This window comes from Melanotaenia boesemani, chromosome 24 (assembly GCF_017639745.1).
Source record: "Melanotaenia boesemani isolate fMelBoe1 chromosome 24, fMelBoe1.pri, whole genome shotgun sequence".
NCBI lineage: Eukaryota > Metazoa > Chordata > Actinopteri > Atheriniformes > Melanotaeniidae > Melanotaenia > Melanotaenia boesemani.
Genome location: NC_055705.1, coordinates 570,719 through 591,538, shown reverse-complemented (window position 1 = coordinate 591,538; position 20,820 = coordinate 570,719). Strand labels below are relative to the sequence as shown.

General features: G+C 44.5%; 1 protein-coding gene across 1 annotated transcript; it reads left to right on the top strand.

Annotated features, from left to right (window-relative positions):
- Positions 1 to 514: 514 nt before the first annotated feature.
- Positions 515 to 20,022, top strand: kynu (kynureninase). Its single transcript, XM_041978421.1, has 14 exons — positions 515 to 710; positions 3,544 to 3,722; positions 3,797 to 3,917; positions 3,995 to 4,077; positions 4,979 to 5,040; positions 5,126 to 5,197; positions 7,011 to 7,085; positions 7,218 to 7,364; positions 7,437 to 7,535; positions 8,595 to 8,668; positions 9,554 to 9,606; positions 9,770 to 9,855; positions 9,937 to 10,167; positions 19,667 to 20,022. The coding sequence occupies exons 2-14, from the start codon at positions 3,554 to 3,556 to the stop codon at positions 19,784 to 19,786; spliced, it is 1,392 nt and encodes a 463-aa protein (XP_041834355.1). The 5' UTR covers positions 515 to 710; positions 3,544 to 3,553; the 3' UTR covers positions 19,787 to 20,022.
- The last annotated feature ends 798 nt before the right edge of the window (positions 20,023 to 20,820 follow it).

Below are 20,820 nucleotides of genomic sequence, written 5' to 3'. Positions count from 1 at the left end.
ATTTCACCATCTTTTGTTCTAAAACACTTTTTTTAACATATAAATAGAAGAAACAGGAAAAACAAGCCTAAAGATGAGACGTTTGACTTGTTAATGGCGGCAAATGGACAGAACTTGGCTGCCATCTGGTGGACAGGTGTGGCTTGTTCAACAGAGAGCCACATGAAGATCCTCAACAGAGTTCACCACAACTTCCTCAGACCCAGAAAGGGGAAGCAACCCTAACCGAAGGCAGAAAAAAGAGGATGAGATTAGCGTGATGAAGTTTAAATGAAAACAAGAAAAGAGTCTGACTGAAAACACACAGCTTTCCATGATGCGTGGCAACAGTTCCTTTGTTTCTTAAGCTTTTATTAAAACACGTTTTCCAAGCTGGGTCCAGCTCTCAATCAGAGTAAATCCTGCAGTTCAAAGTCCGGTGGAGTCACAGAGCAGAGGAGGAGGCTGCAGCTGCACATCGTGGGAATTCCACCTGCATTGTTATTTTCATGAAACTGAAAGCAGAGAAATGAGGAAGCTACTGCAGTGTGACTGCAGCTAAATGTGATTTATTTTCAGTGTGTTCAGCCATGGCTTTTATCTGGACTGTGAGGTTTGCTCACAGAGAAATGATTAACCTGAGAGTTCGTCCAGAGGGTTAAAGAGCGCTTCAGAGTGCTCAAGCTGAGATCTGCAGAGGACGTGAGGTCTGGCTTCCACTTTATAACAAGGTAAACAGCAGCACATTAGCTTATCCTTGCACTGAAGAAAGAAAAGACTGATGCAGATTTTCTGTACTTATTACAGAGAATTTAGACGAACTTGTACTAAACGTGAAGATGTAACAACGTGAACGCTGGAAATGTTTCCCAGTGGACTTGTTGTCCAGACTAGAGCAGGGCTGTCAGACCACTAAAAGGACTAAAAACCCCTAAATTTTCTCTTTCAGTACAAAGAAGCACAACAATTTTTAAAAGATGTTCATATTTAATTTACTTAACTTATATGTGCCACATAAATTTGTGTAGAAAATTAAGTCAAATTTGAACATTATTTCGTCTCAGTTTATCAGTTACAAGTTTTTTACACTGGATCTGGAATCTGGAACAGAAACACTATTCTACATTATTTTAATAAGTATTTAAACATGTACATACATTTCCACATGGGTAGTAATCCTGTTACCTGAACTGACTCACCTAATGATGCAACCTGACGTGGGACTTAAATATAAATATAATATAAATAGATCTGCCTGGCTTGTTTATGTATTACATTTAAACATTATAAATGAATAAAAGTTGTAGCAGTACATGAACAACAGGGTAACTCTGGTACTTAAACTACGACTGGTATTTAATTGCACAATTTTCAATTTCTACAGAACTACTTTTACAGAACTGATACTTATCATCTCCAAAGAAAGCGAATTCCAGAGAGATGAGTCAGTTCAGAAAGAATTCTGTTCATTGCCTGATGGAAAGATGTTCTTTACCATTTTGGTCTGAAGCCTACCTGCTAGAAAATATCTATACTGACACCGACTGCCAGAAAGCAGGAGTCCCGGCTTCCCAGGGTATGATACAATGATCTGGAACCAGATCAAGAAGGCCAAGGGGGTAAAGTCTGACCTGCATGTTATCTGGCTGGACCTTGGATCAGTCCTACACCAGCTGATCAGTTACACTATGGAGTTCTTCCACATGCATAAAGAACCTGATTGCATCCTACTTCAGTGACCTGCAGATGTGCTTTGCCCTCCAAGACTTTGCCACCAGGTGGCAACAGCTACAAGTAGGAATCGCACTGGGTGTGCTATTTCTTCAGTCTTGTTTGTGGCAGCCTTTGAGATAATCTTCATCAGAGCAAGACAAATGGTTGGAGGATCAAACCGTCATCTGATCAGAGGCTATCTGAGGAGCTAAATGGATGACGTGACCAACTTCTTCCAAACGGCACCATGCACAACTCGGATGAGTTGATGGCTTGAGCAGGAATAAAAATCAAGTCACATAGCCTGTCACTCAGGAGGGGAATCAGAGGCGACTTCACCACCTTTGTCATTGGGGGAGAGAAAATTCCCCGTCTCTCGGAACAACCTATCAAAAGCTAACAGATGGCCTGACAAGCATCGACTAAAAGCCATCTCCAGGGAAAGTACAAGGTGTGCTTCACCCAGTTCGTCCTTTAGCTACAGGAGAATAAAAAGGCCGCTGATAATGAGAGAGATCTTCTCATTCACAACAAGACGGATGGACAGAAAAGCCAATTCATTCATCTGAAAGTGGTTATTGCTGCTACCATGCCGTTCATAAACAGGCCTCTTCAGGAAGAACACACTGCAACTGCAATCCATCAGGCAAGGCTGCATGCAGGAAAAGACCAGGCTAGTTCTCAAACTAAGAGAGTCCACTGATCAGTCCAGGCAGGCAGAGCAGGACCAGGGTGGGGAGAAGCGCCTCGTTTCTGGTCCAAAACTAGCCGCAAGGAGAGAAAGGAGATGGTGGTGACGAGGATAGAGGAAGAGGAAAGAGAATAGACAAGATCAAGGCTGTGTTACAGGGCAAACAAGGAAGTTGGACAATTTGTAAGGGTGTTGTCAACTGGAACATTAGTTGGTCAGACCTGTGGAAGATTCCACAGTCACGGCTCAGTTTCTTCATTTGTGCAACCTACAACACACTTTCCTGTCCCTGTAATCTCTACCAGTGGTTTGGGAATGAGGAATCCTGTTTCCTTGGGTTAGGGTGGAAGACCACCATCTACCCTGTTGAGGTGGGACGCCAAGCCTTTGTGGGGCTGTCAACCATGCACCTCTTGAGGGACTAAATTGTGACAGGAGGTACACTGAAGAAAGTTGTGAAATAACTGGCAGAGCTGTATCACCTATCAGCTGCAGGGAGTGACAGGGAGACGTCTCTGCCACTGCCCCGCCACCAGGTGATGTTCCAGGATTAAAGGGACGAAACACTGAAGAACAGTGGTTCCTGGCTGTCAGCTGACGACCCTGCAGCTGACGACCCTGCAGCTGACAATCATGTGGCTGATGAGGAGCTGATTCCTGCATTCCCTCTCTTCCTGCTTGTCCACATTCCTCTCCACCTTCCTTTCTTCCTGCTGGTCCACATTCCTCTACAGCTGCATCTGCTGTGTTCTCATGTCCTCTCTCTAAACTGTCTAGCAGCACTGATTCTGTTGCTGCTGCATCTTTAGTTGTGGTGAAAATGATTAATTGGAGGGTGTGAGCAGCCACTATTGGCTACACATGGGAGAGGAAATCAGGCTTGTACATGTATGTGTAGTTTCAACATGATTAGGATTTACAAAAGAGAACAAATGCGCATGGCTTTGGACTAAATGAATATGTACATATCTGCCTCAGTGCCTTGTGAGTTTCAGTCGTGATACAACTGAGTTCCATACAAAACCACCATGTAATGTTCAACATTAACGGTGGCATCACAGACATGTGAGTCACCCATGCTGTGAGATTAGTGAGAGGAATCTCGTTTTGATTCAGAAAAACATGTCTTTATAAATGTGTGATGTATTTTCTCTGTGCAGACCAGCAGAGATGGATCAGTTTGTTAGCTCTCATCCCAGAAAAGTTGTGAAGGAAGTGTCAGCTTATCTGGGTGTCAGTCCCACCTCTGGTAAGGTGGCTGCTTACTTTGACAAACAGGACCAACTGAAGCATCTCAGGGAACACTTTCTGGTGCCCAAAATAGCAGATTTACCAAACTGTGAGTAAAATGCATCATGTCAAAGATGGGTGGACAAATTATAATATGTAAACCATGACTTTTTCTTCCTGTAGGTGATCTCTCATTGGTCGATAGCAGCAAGGAGTGTATTTACCTTGTGGGAAACTCTTTGGGACTTCAGCCAAAAATGGCCAGAAAGTATCTGGAAGAGGAGCTGGACAAGTGGGCCAAAACGTATGTTTTCAACCTTTGACACGAGTGTTACAAAGAGGCGTTTTAGAGTGTGTGTTTAACTGTGTGTTCTCTTACAGAGGAGTTCACGGTCACACGCAGGGCAGCAGACCTTGGGCTTGGGCTGAAAACAACATCGAGGGGCTGATGGCTAAAGTTGTTGGTAAGAAATAGCAGCAGCGATGGATTAGATCAGAAGGCCGAGCACACACCAACAAAATGTTCAATAAATAAGTAAATACCTGAAATCACCAACAAAACTAACTACATATAAATGTGTAAATCAACTATTATGCTGAGAGAAAATAGAAAACAAACAAACTTGTTTATTTGCCATTTCAAAAAGCTAAATAAATAAATCGAATAATATATTAATACAAAAATGGATTTAGGGAACAAAAACAGTATGAAATTTATTAGATTGGGGAGTTAAATGTTTAAATAAAGTGAATCAATGAATAAATCAAAAATAACATTAATTTTAAAGGTTGAAATGAACACATTTGTAAATACAATAAAATTTAAAAATGAACAATAAAAAAAAAACATGTTAGACAAGAAAAGGAAAATAAGTGGGAGAAAATGCACAGAGCAATAAGTATTGAGAAAAATCCACTAAAATATTAATTTTAATTAATTAAACATAACAACCAACATAAGAAGAAGAATATCTTTTGTATTTATTTGATTTTTTTCTGTTTCTGTTGTATACAGTCGTTTCATAGGACACAATTATTTAAGAGTAGATGATGCTTTCATGACATAAACTGAGCTTTAGCTCCTTCTCATGCTAGTTTTGTCGTTACAGAAATGTGATGCTCACATAGTTCCCTCTGATCAATTTGACCTTAAATATTTGGGATTTCCAGAAATTCCCCTGGGAGATTAAAATAACTCTTTCTAAAGACCTTTTATTAGTTGTGTGTGTGGCTTTTTCCATGAGAAGCAGCGTATCATCAGCGTAAAACTTCCAGATATTTAGGCTTCCTCTGGTTTCAGGAAAATATTGTCCTGTGTTTAGAAAGGGATCAGATCAGAAAATAATCTGTTTGTTGATCTTACAGGAGCCAAAGCTGAGGAAGTAGCTCTGATGAATGGCCTGACAGTAAATCTGCACCTTTTAATGGTAAGATTACCTGCTGGGACACATTTCACCCAAACAATTCTGAGAAAAATCACAAGTTCAGTTATTTCATTGTGTTATTCTGCAGCTTTCCTTTTACAAACCCACTGCAGCTCGACATAAAATCCTTCTAGAGGACAAGGCCTTTCCTTCAGATCATGTGAGTACATCCTTGTGTGTCTGAAAATCCTGATCCCTAACTAAGGGAAAGAGTCCATTAAAGGCAAGTGGTACCATTCTCCAGCTGTTACCATCCGTAGGGAGCTGAGGTCACATTTGCTCAGATTGTTGCCCTCATCAGAGGGAAGCAACTTAATCCATGAAGACCAAACACCACAACCCAAAAGACCCAGCCCTTCTGTTGCTAACATCCCAACGCTCGCCAGCAGATGTTCTTTGTCCAAACTCGGACTGGTTGGCGCTTCTTCTCCAGCATGAAGATCAGTATTAGGCAGGTGGTCATAAAGTTATGGCTGATAAGTGTGCATCTATGTTTCTGTAACTGACAAAGATCAGTATGAATACATTAACTGATTAATACTGTGATGGATTGGCGACCAGGGTGTACTAGTAGCATCTGGAATCATATCAGACCCCGCGTTTGACTTTTAAACTTAATTATTAACTGAATTACATCATCACATCAGCCAAAACCCTATAAAAGTTTCAGATGTATCTTCAAAAGCTTTTTTTTCTCATCTTTTTGTTCCTAGATTTCAGATATCTATTTAGGGCTTTTCCTTCCTCGTGGTTTGCTGGTAGAATTATCCTGTTTGTGTGCCAGCCAGTGGTTTGCCATGACTGTTGTCATACAAATCTTAGCTTTCTTCTATCTTAGTCAGACAGAGTGCAGGTTGCCCTCTCTGAGATTCCTAAAACTGCCCCTGGTAGGCCTAGAGAAGCCAGTTGTTAGCCTCTCTGGTGCTAACGTACATCCAGGACAGCAGATAGGGTTGCCAAAGGTCCCGTATTAGCCAGGAATCCGGCATGTTTATCTAAATAAGATTGTCCCGGACGGGATGTCTGTTGTGCCTTATTTTGAGTGCTGCTTGTAGTGTTTACCCTGGCATGTCAGGATGTTACGCTGCTGTTACACTTCCACCACTAGATGGCGGTCAGACGCCACAGATTACAGATAACAGGTGACTGACAGGTATGAATCCAATTACATCAACTAGTGACGTCAAATCAAAACTTTGAGTGAAGTCGGTTTGTAAAGTGGATTTGTGACTGTCTTGGAAATTGGAATATGGATAAACATGTGAAAAAAAGAAAAACTGTGCAGCTATAATGAACAGTGGGAGGCAAAAAAGTTGTTGGTAAGGCCTGTTAGTGATGACGCGATTAAAGCTTTCCGCATTTATGCTACTGGGAATTCTCTATCGGCCATGGAGGTGAGGAATGACCTGACTCAGCGTGTTGCCACAGACAAGCACAAGACAGCCATATTAGCTAACGGTGCTAGCAACGTCAACGCATCCTTTGCAACATCCAAGGCAGAAAAGAGAGAATTGCTGCACCTGATGCTGCATACGTGGAGCACACAGTGAAACCAAGTTACAACAGAACAGACTGCTTTATTAAACTTACAGTTATTCACTGATTCAGTTGTGGTGAAAAAAGGTTCACTTCAATCTAATATTAGACTCTTTTAGTGTTGTGTTGATGAGGTTTTTGTATTAGCTTTTAGTACTGGCAACCCTAACAGATGACCATCTTCCACTCTGGCTGCTTAGTTACTGGTGCAGACTTATCATTGATCAGATCAGTAGCTGGCTTCAGAGTAAAGCAGCCTGCTAGCTACCACTAAATGCTCAATAGACCTTTACTTCATTATATCTAGGGGGTACGGGTAAAATCCAGCATGCATATGTACATGCTCAGGTTATTTTTCAGGATGTTTGATCAGTAGACAACCAGTCCTGACCATTGCGAAGCCGCTAACGGAGCTAACAAACTGTCTCTTCTGTTAGTATGCTGTTCAGTCTCAGATCTGCCTCCGAGGATTCAGCCCTGAGGACAGCATGCGGTTGCTGTCACCCAGACCGGTACGCTAAACACAGTTTAGTATCGTCCACAAACGTATCTTCAAATAAGTAAAAGTTGTGCCTGTACTACCCCACGTCTTCTTAGCAGGTTTGGTTCAAAATTTTGTGTTTGCTTATTTTGTGTCTGTTCAGGGAGAGGAGACTCTGAGAACAAAGGACATACTGAAAGTGATCGAGAAAGAAGGGGAATCCATCGCCGTGGTGATGCTCAGTGGCGTCCAGTATTACACTGGCCAGCTGTTCGACATGGCCACCATTACTGAAGCCGGCCACAGAAAGGTAACAAAGCGACACTTTCACACAACTGATGTTACAACATTTACTGATGATGTTTTAATCTATGTTTGTCAGGGTTGTATCGTCGGCTTCGACTGCGCACACGCGGCAGGAAACGTTGAGTTGAAGCTGCATGACTGGAGTGTTGACTTCGCCTGCTGGTGCTCCTACAAGGTCAGCTGACAAGAAACTATGGGGGTATTTTTCTATCTTTAATCTAGAGCATTATTGTTTGCTTTGAAACCAATATTTCTGGATTTCACGCTCAAATATCATCTTGCTCTCTCTCTAAACTCTGCTCTCACACTCAGAAAGTCCCTCTTGCTTTCAAATATCTTCTTCTTCCTTTCAAACCTCTGCGCTCAGACTTGGTCTCTTTCCCTCAGACACTTTCTCAGCTCTCAAAACTTCTGCTCTTGGATATTTTTTCCTCTCTCTTGGGTTACTGAAAGAGCTGTCTGTCAAACCTCCTCCAGCCAGTAGAATACGAGATAATTCGAGCAAATCGTCCTCACCTTCTTCAGGGTGCGCTTGTTTTACTTCACACAGTGACTCCACACTCTTATCCCAGATTTTGTTTGAACATAAACTTTTTAGTAGTGACTAATTATCATTTTATGTTTTATATAACAGTGTCTCATTAATAAAACAAGTTGTTTCTAAAAGTTTTCTACATTGTGCCGTGTAATAATAATGATTAGCCAAGAAAACTAAACATTTCTGTCAGAGGGGGCGGGGCTATTTTCAAAACTCAACATATCCCGATTGCAAAGGCTCATGGGAGATGCAGATTCAGCTGAAATTGAACCTTTTTTTTTATTGCTGTGCTATGAATTTGAATTTTGTGCTTTAATTTCTGTGTTATGTTAACAATTAAACAACGTTATAAAGTTCTGCCCGCTTTGAATTTTAAACTTGGCACCATGAATGAAAAGGACGGTACAGGAAAAGAAATCCACCACGAGCAAACAAATTCTGGAGCAGAGTTTTGAAAGAAAGAACAACATATTTGAAAGCAAGAGGGACTTTCTGAGTGTAAGAGCAGAGTGTTGAGAGGGAGCAAGATGATATTTGAGCATGAAAACCAGAAATCTTACTCTCAAAGCAAACAATTACGCTCTAGATTAAAGATAGAAAAATACCCCATAAGAAACAGAATTTAAGATTTTAGAACAAAAAGAAAACGCACCACAAAGGAGAGGTTGTAGTTGACATCTGTCTGGCTTTTTGCAGTACATAAACTCTGGTGCTGGAGGTATTGCTGGAGCATTCATCCACGAGAAGCATAAACATACAATCAAACCTGCGTGAGTAACATTTTTATGCTTTTCCAACGCAAAAATACCTAACAAGCCAATCGCACAGCAGACTTTAGTCATGTAGACGTGGCAAAGACGACTTGCTGAAATTCAAACTAAGCATCAGAATGAGGAAGAAAGGGGATTTAAGAGACTTCGAACTTGGCATAGTTGTTAGTATACAACCATCTCCAGGGTTTCCAGAGATGGTCTGAAGAAGAGAAAACATCCAGAGCAGCAGTTGTCTGGACCAGGGTGCAGCAGAAGACACACCGGGTGCCTCCTGCCAGCTAAGAACAGGAAACTGAGGCTACAATTCACACACACTCACCAACACTGGACAATAGAAGATGGAGAAACGTTGCTGGTCTGATGAGTCTCCATTTCAGCTCCACATTCAGATGCTCGGCTCAGAATCTGCTGGAAACATGAAAACATGGATCCATCCTGCCTTGGATCAACGCTTCAGGCTGCTGCTGGTGTAATGGTGGGGGGAGATTTTCTTGGTCCACTTTGGGCCCCTTAGTACCAACGTGGCCTGGTTTAACCAGCACAGCCTACCTGAGTATTGTTGCTGACCATGTCCATCCCTTTATGACCACAGTGGAGCATCTTCTGATGCTACTTCCAGCAGGATAATGCACCATGTCACAAAGCTCAGATCATCTCCACCTGCTTTCTAGAACATGACGATGAGTTCACTTGACTCCAACGGCCTCCACAGCCACCAGATCTCAGTCCATCAGACTGAGAAATTAAACAGTTAGTGGGAAGTGAGCTTTTACAGAGTCGATGATAAACAAAGGCCACACATACAAAAGTATCCAGAAAAGTCCCCTTTTGATTTGTATCATCACATGAAAATATTACCTATTTAACATTTATCTCCTTCAGATTGCTGGGTTGGTGGGGACATGACCTGAAAACTCGCTTCCAGATGACTAATGGTAAAGAAAATCTTTTTATTAGCCCTCAGTCAAGCTTTTTCAAGCCTGTTGAATTGCTCTTTGCTACCATCTTGTGGTCCTACTGGATATTACAGCTGCATGTCTTTTTTTTATCAAGTCTTTAAGACTATACTGAATATTAATGAACTCAAGTCATTTTCAGAGCTGGACTTGCAGCCTGGTGTAAACGGCTTCAGACTGTCAAACCAACCAATACTGTTAGTCTGCCCCCTACAGGCCAGTCTGGAGGTACTGCAGTTAAATATCTGACATTGTGGTGTTTTTCTGGCTACAGAATTCTCCCTAATTAACAACTAAAACCTTTTGCAGGTCTTTGACATGACGAGCATGCAGGCGTTGCGCAGGAAGTCTGTTCTGCTGACAGGCTACCTGGAGTATCTGATTCAGTACTACTACACTAAAGACCCGATGCAGCCTCACAAACCTCATGTGCACATCATAACCCCCTCTGACCCTCAGCAAAGAGGCTGCCAGCTGTCGCTGTCCTTCTCCGTTCCCATCAGAAGAGTCTACGAGGAGCTGGAGAAGAGGGGAGTCGTCGTGAGTAGCTCATCAGTGTTTCCCAACCTGGGGTCCCCCCAAAGAGCCAGTGTGGTTTAAATCAAGGCCATGTCCACACAGAGATGAGCTGAGGTGTACTTGTTTACATTTGGGCATTTCATTCACATGGAACCAGTGTTTTGGGAGCTTGAAAACACCATTTTATTAATGAGACATGTCTGAGAAATGCCACAGTGCAGAAAAAAGGAAGGCTATATGTCGGTACTTACCTTAACTTTGGTTTTACCAAAGTCAGCCAGAGAAGCAGCTAATAAAGCACAAAAGCAAGCGTGGTTTTAACACAGGGCGGGCAGGGGTCCACAGCTTTTTGGGAGTTACATCATCAGGAAGAATAGATTGGAAACATCTGATGTAGAGGAAGATTATGTGTTGTGTTGGAGAAACACTGAAGCTAATGGTTGGTGAGGCTGATTTACTGCTTGCACCAGTACATTTTGACTGCTTATCGGTTGGTTAATCTTTTTTTTTTTTTTTTTTTTTTTAAACCTGTCTTGTCCAGCATCGTTGCAAACAGAATGATTGTCTGGCTGCCGTCTGGTGCCGGGCAATTTTACTCTATCAAGCAGGGATTTATACTACATGTATAAAGTCCCTCTTGATGAAAAACTTTATTAAATCAGACTCTTAATGCTGGACTCGACCGGAGGGGACAGAGAGAGAGAGAGAGAAAAGAAAGTAGAGAGAAGAGGGAGGGGAGAGAGAGGGACAGAAAGGGTGTGGGGAGTGCGGGTGGGGACTTGAAACATCATACAGAAGACCATGTAATCCATACTACTTACAACATATATAGCTACGATCATCCTAGCCAGTAGGTCATTACACAACTAGTTGATAATAGTAACAATAATAATAATAAGAGTAAGAGTAATAATAATAATAAGAACAGAAATAATTAAAAAAAGAAACAAAATATGATAATAGATATAAGTGAAACTGCTGTATTCAAGAACACGCGCAGAGAAACCTGTGTGGATGTGTTGGAGAACTCGGCCACACGGCGACGCAAAGACTGTGTGGAGACGTTCAGGAAGGAGTGACCATGCAGAGTGATCATGCAGATGCCACCTCACTTGAACAGAGGCCAGAGTCAGGCCAGCGGTCCCGAGACCCAGGCCACCAGCCCCCCCGCAGGCACCAGATCCCGACCGGTCCACAGAGACGACCACTCGCCCGCCCAGGAAGGCAGCAGCAGGAGACCCCAGCAGGAGCCGCCCCGCGGACCCAGGGCACCGGCCCCGGCGGGCCGAGGCCAGCAGTCCCCGACCCCCCCGGGCACCGGCCGCCCGGGACAGACGGGGCAGAGGGCCCGGGCCCAGGAGCGCAGGGACACCCCCCTCCCCCACAGGCCGAGGGCCAGCACGCCACCCGGGGGACCCGGCCCGCCCAGACGGCCACCACCAGAGGCCAGCCCCACACCCCAGCGCCCAGCCGCACACCCCGAGAACCAGTCCTGCCCCCCCCAGACCAACACACACACACACACAAACACACACACTCTCCTTCCACTCCTCCATTTATCCTCCCACGCATACACCATTCAACCCTCACATACTCTGTCCTCCCACACACACACATCCTTCCACCATCCATCCTTCCACACACACACCATCCTTCCTCCCACACACTCAGCATCCTTCCACCATACACTCTCCCACACCTATCCCATCCTCCCACCACACATCATCCCTCCACCACTCATCCTCCCACACATACACCATCCTCCCTCTCACACACCATTCATCCACCTTCACACCTCCCATACACACACACACACACACCTTCCTTCCACTACCCATCCTCCCACACATACATCATTCTCCTACACCAAACATCCACCTTCACGTACCCCATCCTCCCACACACACACCACCCCTCCATCACCCACTCTCCCAAACATACACCACTCCCCCACACACACACCATCCTCCCTCCCATACACCATCCATCCTCCCGCACACACACCATCCTTCCACCATCCATCCTCCCACACACTCCCCCATCCCTGCACCATACATTCTCCCACACATACCCCATCCTCCCACACATACATCATCCCTCCACCATTCATCCTCCCACACCCACACCACCCCCCCTCCCACACACCACGCATCCACCTCCACACACCCCACCCCCCACCACCATCCCCCACCACCCATCCCCCACACCCACACCACTCCACCCACACCCCCCCCCCCCCCCCCAACACACACACACACAAACACCATCCCCCCACCACCATCCTCCCGCCACCCCACGCCACGGGGGGACAGCCCCAGCCAGGAGGCGAGGAGACACGAGCCAGGCCCCCAACCCCCCACCCCGCCCCCCACTCCCCACCCCAAAACAGCACCTTCCCCCCAGGGCCAGCAGCCAAAACCCCCCGGGACAGCCCGCCTACGCCCCGGGCCAACGCGACAGGCCACCCGGCCCGGCCCGCCCCGCCCCCGGGCCATCCATGGAGACAGGGGCGCTTGAAGACCCCATCCCCCCTCCCTCCCCCACTAGTGATGAAATATATTATGTGCTGTTTGCAATTAAAAAAAAGAAGGTTAAAATTGGGGGGCAGTAACTGCATTGAGGAGGGGGTGGGGCCACCTGAGCAGTCCCACCCACCTGACCTCGCATGTTCCACCCCCCAAAACGTGTTTGTATGTTGCAAATGTTATTTGTGCTCAGTGACTAAGTGGAATTAAAAGCTGGGAGGCATGCTGCCGCTCGGCGAAGCAACAGGGCCACTATGATGACCCCCCTGCCCCGCCCAGCGCAACAAGCACACCTCCCACAGCCCTACCTGTGTATGTAGTGAAGAGTGGGGGAGGGGAGGGGTCAGGAGATGTAGGTCCAGAGGGGAGTAAGCCTCCCCCCCTGAAGACGACCCGCCAGTGGCTTAGGGCGCCCCGTCCCCCGCCGGCCCCGGAAGGTCGTCACAGGCCCGGAGCAGGCACCCCAACCCAGGCACGCCACGAACCCCCCCAGGGGCCAGCCACCAGCCCAAGGGCCACTTTCCTCTTTCTGAGTGGGGAGGGGGGCGAGGCAAAGGAAGGGAACCCCAGGCCTCGCCCCCCAACACCCGGCCAGGGCGCCCCCCAGACGACACGTCCTAACCCCCTGCAAACGCACACACTTTTTTTTTTTTTTTTTTTTTACCCCAGCCACTCACACACCCTCTCACACACCTCTATACACCAACACCTCAATACGTGCACATACCTCCACACACACACTTCACGCACATACCTATAAACACACACACCGGTGCCCACATACACACACACTCTCATACCCCTCCATACACATACACCACTACACACGCACTCACATACATACCTGCATATACACACAAGCACCTCCATACATACTCACGCCTCCACCCACTCCTTCACTCCTCCACACACACCTCGACCTCCACGTACACACACTCATATATACACACCTTCACACACACCCACACACACATCCCACATAGACCTCCACACACACACCCGCACACCACTCACACACACATACACGCACACACCTAGACCTTCATACACACCCACACACACATACAGCACACACATCCCTCTACACCCACCCACACACCCGCATACCTACAGACACACACACACACACCCACCCACCTATATACAAACACACCCCCACCCAGGTTCCGGGGCTGCGACCAAGCACCAGGGCACGGACCAACCCCCGGCACGGCACATCCGGACGGGCCCAGCCCCCCCCAGCAGCGGCAGACCCCCCACCCCCAGGAGAGGGGGGAGACCCGACACCCCAGAGCCCGGGGCCCCCACCCGGCCCACCCCGGGCCCGACCAGCCACCCGGCCAGGGGCCGACGGACACCGACCCAGGCACCCCGGCAGCCGCCCCCCCACCGCCACGAGGCAGTCCCACCCCGGGGCCCACCCAATGCCGCCCGCCCAGACCGGAACCCCCAGCCGACCCAGCAGCAGAGCAGCCGAGATCCCCACCCAGGAGACAACCGGAGACCCGAAGCCACCAGGGACCCCCCACCCATATCCACCCCCATCCCAGCGAAGCCGCAATCCTCCACCTACATTAGGTGATGTAGCCAGTCACAGGGGACCAGAGGGAATGAAAGTCATCTGATTGGTTCCTGGAGGAGGCAGACATTGTCTCAATGCTGATGTGATCTAACAGGAGATTTCTAAACTGCTGGATAGACAAATTATTCTTATCTTTCCAGTTCACAAGGATAGTTTTCTTTGCGATGCATAAGACTGCGAGGACCAAGTTTATGGAGTGTATTCCTATGTTAGTGTCACCCAGGTCGTCCTGTAGGCAAAGTGTGGGGTTTGCAGAAAAACTGGTTTTAAACCATTTTGAGAGATCTTCACACACCTTAATCCAGAACCTTTGGACAGGTGTGCAGGACCACAGCGCATGGATGTAGCTATCAGAAGTGTTCTCAGAGCAGTGTGGGCAGATATCTGATGGTGAAAGGCCCATCCTGAACATCCTGTGTCCTGTATAATGAGTTCTATGGAGAATTTTGAATTGTATTAGTTGTATATTTGAATTCTGAGTCATTTTAAACGTGTTTAAACATATTTGTGACCATCTTTTCTGATCAAAGTTATTAGATAAATCATCTTCCCATTTTGAAGTTGGGAGAGATATCCTGTCTTCTAGCTTTGCAAGTAATCTATATATTTTTGATAATAATTTTGGAGTATTAAGATTCAAGAATTCTGCTATTCTGATAGGAAGCTGCAAGTCTAACTGTACAGGGGTATACTTCTTACATATAATTGATTTTAGTTGGTGGTACTCTAAGAATTTATTGCTGTTGATTCCATACTGTGAGACAATTGTGTTGAAAGATACAAAGTTTCCATTTTCTATTATCTGTCCTAACTGTTGTATTCCTTTAGTCTTCCATTGAGTGAAGTTTATCATCTTTTTGTTCTGCAGGATGTCAGGGTTGTTCCAGATGGGTGTAAGTCTACATGGAAAGAGGGAATCTGGTTATCTTACAGAATTCCCACCAAGCCATTAAGGAAAAACGGATGTTAAGGCTTTTAAAGCACTTATATGGTTTAATGGTTGAGCTGATGAACGGCAGGTCAGAGATGACTAAGTCCTCACACAAAGCCTGCTCCCCATCTAGCCACGGCTCATCCAGATAACTGGGTTTGAGCCACATTGAGATGTACTGCAGCCTGTTAGCTATAAAGTAGTGATTAAAGTTTGGTAGATCCAGTCCTCCTCTATCTTTAGTCTGCTGTAAGGTTTTAAGACTGATACGTGACGGCTTGTTTTTCCAAAGAAACTTGGATATGAAAGAGTCCAGAGATTTAAACCAACTGGTGGAGGGTTTAGTGGGTATCATTGAAAATAAATAATTAACTTTAGGTAGAATCATCATCTTAATGGTGGCAACTCTCCCCATTAGTGAGATGGGTAAGCGCCTCCACCGTAAGAGATCATCTTCTATTGTTTTTAGTAGCTGAACATAGTTTAATTTTGTTAAATCTGATAATCTGGGGGAAATATTTATACCTAAATATCTAATGTTTCCTGTCTGTATTTTGATATTAGGGATGTTTTGTAGGTCACAGTTGATGGACATGGCTGTAGTCTTAGACCAGTTAATAGAATAATCAGATATTGATGAGAACTTATTAATAACTGTGATTGTCTCAGAGAGTGATGTTTGTGAGTTCTGAAGGAAGAGTAATACATCATCTGCATAAAGACTTATTTTATGTTCTATATTTTTGCCCTGGATTCCTTTAATTTCTATATTTTGTCTAATAGCAGCTGCTAACGGCTCTATGAAAATGGCAAAAAGTGAGGGGGAGAGTGGACAGCCCTGTCTGGTGCCTCTCTGTAAGCGAAAGCTTGGAGAAGTTTGATCGTTGGTTTTCACACATGCATTTGGGTTATTATATAATATTTTAATCCACTCTATGAAAGCAGGTCCAAACCCAAATTTGTCTAGTGTTGCAAATAGAAACTTCCAGTTTACCCTGTCGAAGGCTTTTTCTGCATCTAGAGAAATGATTGTGGATTCTAGATTATGTAAAGTAGAGTAATCTATGAGGTTAATTAGTCTACGCGTGTTAGTAGATGAATATCGACCTTTTATAAAACCTGTCTGGTCCGGATGTATTATAAGAGGGGTTATTTTTTCTATCCTTCTGGCAAGAGCTTTACTAATTATTTTCAGGTCTACATTTATTAAAGATATGGGACGGTAACTGGATGGAAGTGTGGGGTCTTTGCCTGGTTTTAGCAATAGTGTTATATTAGCTAAGTTCATATTTTGCGGTGTTTTTTGTTTTTCCTGTATTTCTAACAACATATTATAAAATGTAGGAGCTAGCGTTGTCCAGAATTCCTTGTAAAATTCTGCTGAGTAACCATCTGGACCCGGGGCTTTATTGTTGGGCATATGTTGGAGAGCTTCGTGGAGTTCATCTACAGTAATAGGTGCATCTAAAGTTATTTTATTTTATTTTTTTAGTTTTGGTAGATTAATGTTGTTTAAAAATTGTTCAATATGTTCATCTGTTGGATTAATCTGTGATTCATATAATGTTTTATAGAAGCTTCTAAACGTGTCATTTATCTTGTCTGGGTCATGGCTGATGTTTCCGTCTTGATCTTTAACAGAGGAGATTGTTGTTTTCTCCTTGTTTGTTTTTTAGTTGATTTGCTAAAAACTTTCCAGATTTGTTACTATGTTCAAAGTTCTCCAAGCGAAGTCTTTGCACTAAAAACTGTGTTTTTTATCTATAATTTCTTTAAGCTGGCAATTTAGTTAGTCCCTTATATTATTCATTGTGTGCATCTTTCGGGGGAAATGCGTAAGCCTCCCTCCAATGATTTAATCCTGATTTCTAATTCTAAAACTCTTTGCTGTTTCCTTCTTCTTCTTATGTGAGGAGAAGGAAATTATCTTTCCTCGCATTACTGCTTTTCCTGCTTTCCCAAAAGGAGACACGCTGAAGTTTCAGGCACTGTCAAGTTTGTTCTATATAAAGTGACCCTTCTTTTTTAAAATAATCAATAAACTCAGGATCTTCAATAAAGAGGTGTTAAATCTCCAGCTTTTACAATCGGTTTATTATTTTTGATTCTCAGACTGAATGAACTGGTGCGTGATCGCTGATGCTGATTGGATGTATCTGAGTCTCTGAAATGTCGCCCATTAGTGAGTTACTATTTAATATATAATCTATTCTAGAGAAGGAGTGGTGAACTGAAGAGAAGAAGGTGTATTCTCTTAGTTTAGGATGGTGAGAGCGCCAAGCATCGCAAAGACCAAAATACTTCATGTACTGTTGATAGTTTATGACGACTGCCAGACTCGATGACTACCTGATGTGCTGCAGCGATCTTGTTCAGTCAAGACTACATTAAAATCACCAGCTAGCACTATTCTGTTATCTGAATAATTCTGGAGTGTAGCAAACAGGGAGTGAAAAAGGAGGATCATCTGCATTGGGGCCGTACACATTGGTAATACACATAATTTGATATTACAAATAGATAATAAAGTTATCAGAAATCTGCCTTCCGGATCCACTACTGTGCTATCTATGTCAAAATTTAGTCTCTTATTAATAAGAGTAGCTACTCCTCTCTGCCTAAAATTATAACAGGCTGAGTAAACATGAGGAAACTGAGCTGTTTTAAGAAGATCTATGGTTGAGTTTGTTAAATGAGTCTCTTGTAGTAAGACAATGTCAGCCTGCAGCTCCTGTAATTTATTAAAGATCTTCAACCTCTTCTCCCTGGAACCGGCTCCATGTACATTCCAACAGACGATTTTTAACATGGTTATTGTGAACGGTTTAATGCTTCATGCGTGTTACTGACGCGTGTGTCTTTGTGCGCCCCTCTTGCGTGTTCGCGCGTGTTTGCATGCAGCCTGACTGCGCGCGTTTGTCCGTATGTTAAATGTCCGTATATGTACCTTAATGCGTGCTCTCTCATACATAAAACGCGAGTGTTTATATGTATCATGTATGGTGCGGCTGTGCGTCCTGACGGTGTTCGACCGGCTGCGTGCGCTGCTGATATTACGAGCTGGATTACAATTAACAGTGAAGACGTGAAATAGAAAGATAGTGAAAAGTGAAAAGTGAGAAGAGTGGTGAAACAGAAAAAAAATACATCGATCTAGGTGTAGAGGCTGTGGTGAGACGAGCAGTGTGTTCTACTGTCAGTGATCTATAATGGCGAGTTAAGAGTGATCATTTGGAGAGATTGACTTACAGCACCTGGGATCAGAAGAGCCACGGAGTGATGTCCGGGTCGCGATACAGTTGTCCATTAATAAACAGTTATCCACCGCGATGACAGCTCGAGCGCCATTAGCCATAGATTTCCTTCTGATGGGAAAACAGGACTCTCCGTCGGTCCAGAATCTCTCTCGGATATTGGTCGTTTACTCCGAAGTTGGTCCCCTTCAGTTCGCGGCCCTGGTCTTCACCTGCTCCTTCTGTTTGAAGCTGACGAACTTCGCTACTATGGTCTTGGTCTGCTGGACCCGGGTTTCCTCCCGCCGAGCCGATGGACTCTGTGAAAGGAGATGTTTTTCACCGTTTCCTCCGGGAGCTTCAGGTGGGTTTTGATGAAGTTTTTCACCGTGGTCTCGGGGTCCTCCTCCGTCTGCTCTGGAATCCCTGCAAACACCAGGTTCTCTCTCATGCTCCACGCCTGCAGATCGATCACCGTTTCCTTAATCTTCTTATTTTCATCTGAGAGACGGGTCAAGCCCTCGGTGAGGGATTTTACGTCTCTCTGAGACCGGCATTTTCTGCAGCCAGACTTTCCACCTGCTTCTGGCTGAATTCTAATGATTCACGTAGCGCCTGGAACTCCTTGTGGAGAATTTCTACCAGACTCAAACGCGCATCAAAACTACTGAGTTTCTTATCTATGGAGATCAGAACATCTGTTGAGTCGTTCCCCGGTGGTGAAACAGCTCCAGGTGAATCCTCATTTCGCTGTCTCTTGGACTTAGATGCGGTGGAGGGGGTTGACGTGTTGTTTGGTTTCCCCATGACGATTCTGTCGTAACAACGATCTATAAAATCTGTCAGGCTGGCCAAATCCTCCCCGCTGTGCTCCAGAGTGGACCTTTTAAAGACACTATAGTCCTACTTTAAAGAATATTTTGATTAAGTTGGCACAAAATACAATCGAATGAAAGTAGAAATGTTTGGGCGCGCCTAGTTTGAATCTGCCGTCTCCCCCGGAACTACGTCACCTACAGCATTAGCGTCACTTACCTGTTGGTTGGTTAATCTAAAGAAAGCTTGACTTGCAAAGAGTTTGAAGTTGAGATTACATGGGTGTTTGGTTTACTAGATCAGTGATAAGCTCTTACATCTGGCTGCTAAGTTTATGAAGTTGGACAGATTGATACTGATACCAACCATTGTTCATAAACTGACCATTTGACTCCAATTAAACTAAACTTTTTTGTCTTTTTATGCTTCCCAGTGTGACATGAGGGAGCCCAGCGTGCTACGAGTTGCCCCGGTGCCCCTCTACAACTCCTTCAGTGACGTACATCGCTTCATCGAGACACTCGGAGCGGCTCTCACTGCCAGCAGCCAATAAAGACGAGGAAACTCTAGAAATACCACTTCACTAAACCTTCAGAATACTGCCAATTCTGGCAGGTAAAGGGAGGTTCTGCTGCCAGATATGTAGGCTTTGGAAACTACTGATCGCTTATATTGACGCTGTAATGATGGATAAGCAGATTATTTGAACACCTCCGCTCACTGAGCTGTTCACACCTGGTTTAAGTGATTATAAACTGGACTATTTAAAATAAAGCTGAAGACAGAAGACGTGAAGAAAATTATTTTGTCTTCCTTTAAGTCTTGTATTTTAACCTCCCAAAGTGATAACAATCCATGTTTTAAATCCGTTTTTAAGAAGCTTAAAAAGCAAAGCAGTGACGAAAGAAGATGAAAACAAACAAAAGAAAAACAGAAAAATAGAAAAAATATTTTAGAAATAAGGGCTGTCAACGTGTTGATGAAAACAGATTCATTTGTGGAATGAGCAAGTTTTAATGCAGGATTTACCAGGTAGGGCAGTAATGCTCCAAAGTGTTGGTTGCCAAGAAGAAGAAGATGCAGCTATTGTCTACATAATGGCTGCTTCTGACCAGAGTGGGATGGAAGAACCCGAAACACCTGTTGGCCCTTTACACGGGAGGTTTGAGAATGAATAATAAAAAGAAAAATTCAGTTGCAGAAAGACGTTTCACAAAGCACCTTTAAGTTGACGTACCTTCTCTACAGCAAGCACGCATTTGTTTTGGCTGCAATTTTAGGTGCAACACCTAGCTGTCGGCAGACCTCAAGCTAGGTGTTTATATTTAGGAATGTGACGGCTATGCTAATCAGATTAAAAGTTGTAATTGTTTGACAGCCCTACAAAAAAAGATAGAACTATTAAAAACTCAATACCATAAAAGTTGATACCCTGTGTAACACATGTAAGTAGAAACCGAGCCCAATACTTTCTCATTTTGTTTTACTCAGCATTTGTAGACTGGTGACCTGTCCAGGTGTACCTGCCTCTCGCCAGCTATTTGCTGGGATAGGCTCCAGCTTCCCCGTGGCCCTGAAAATGGACAG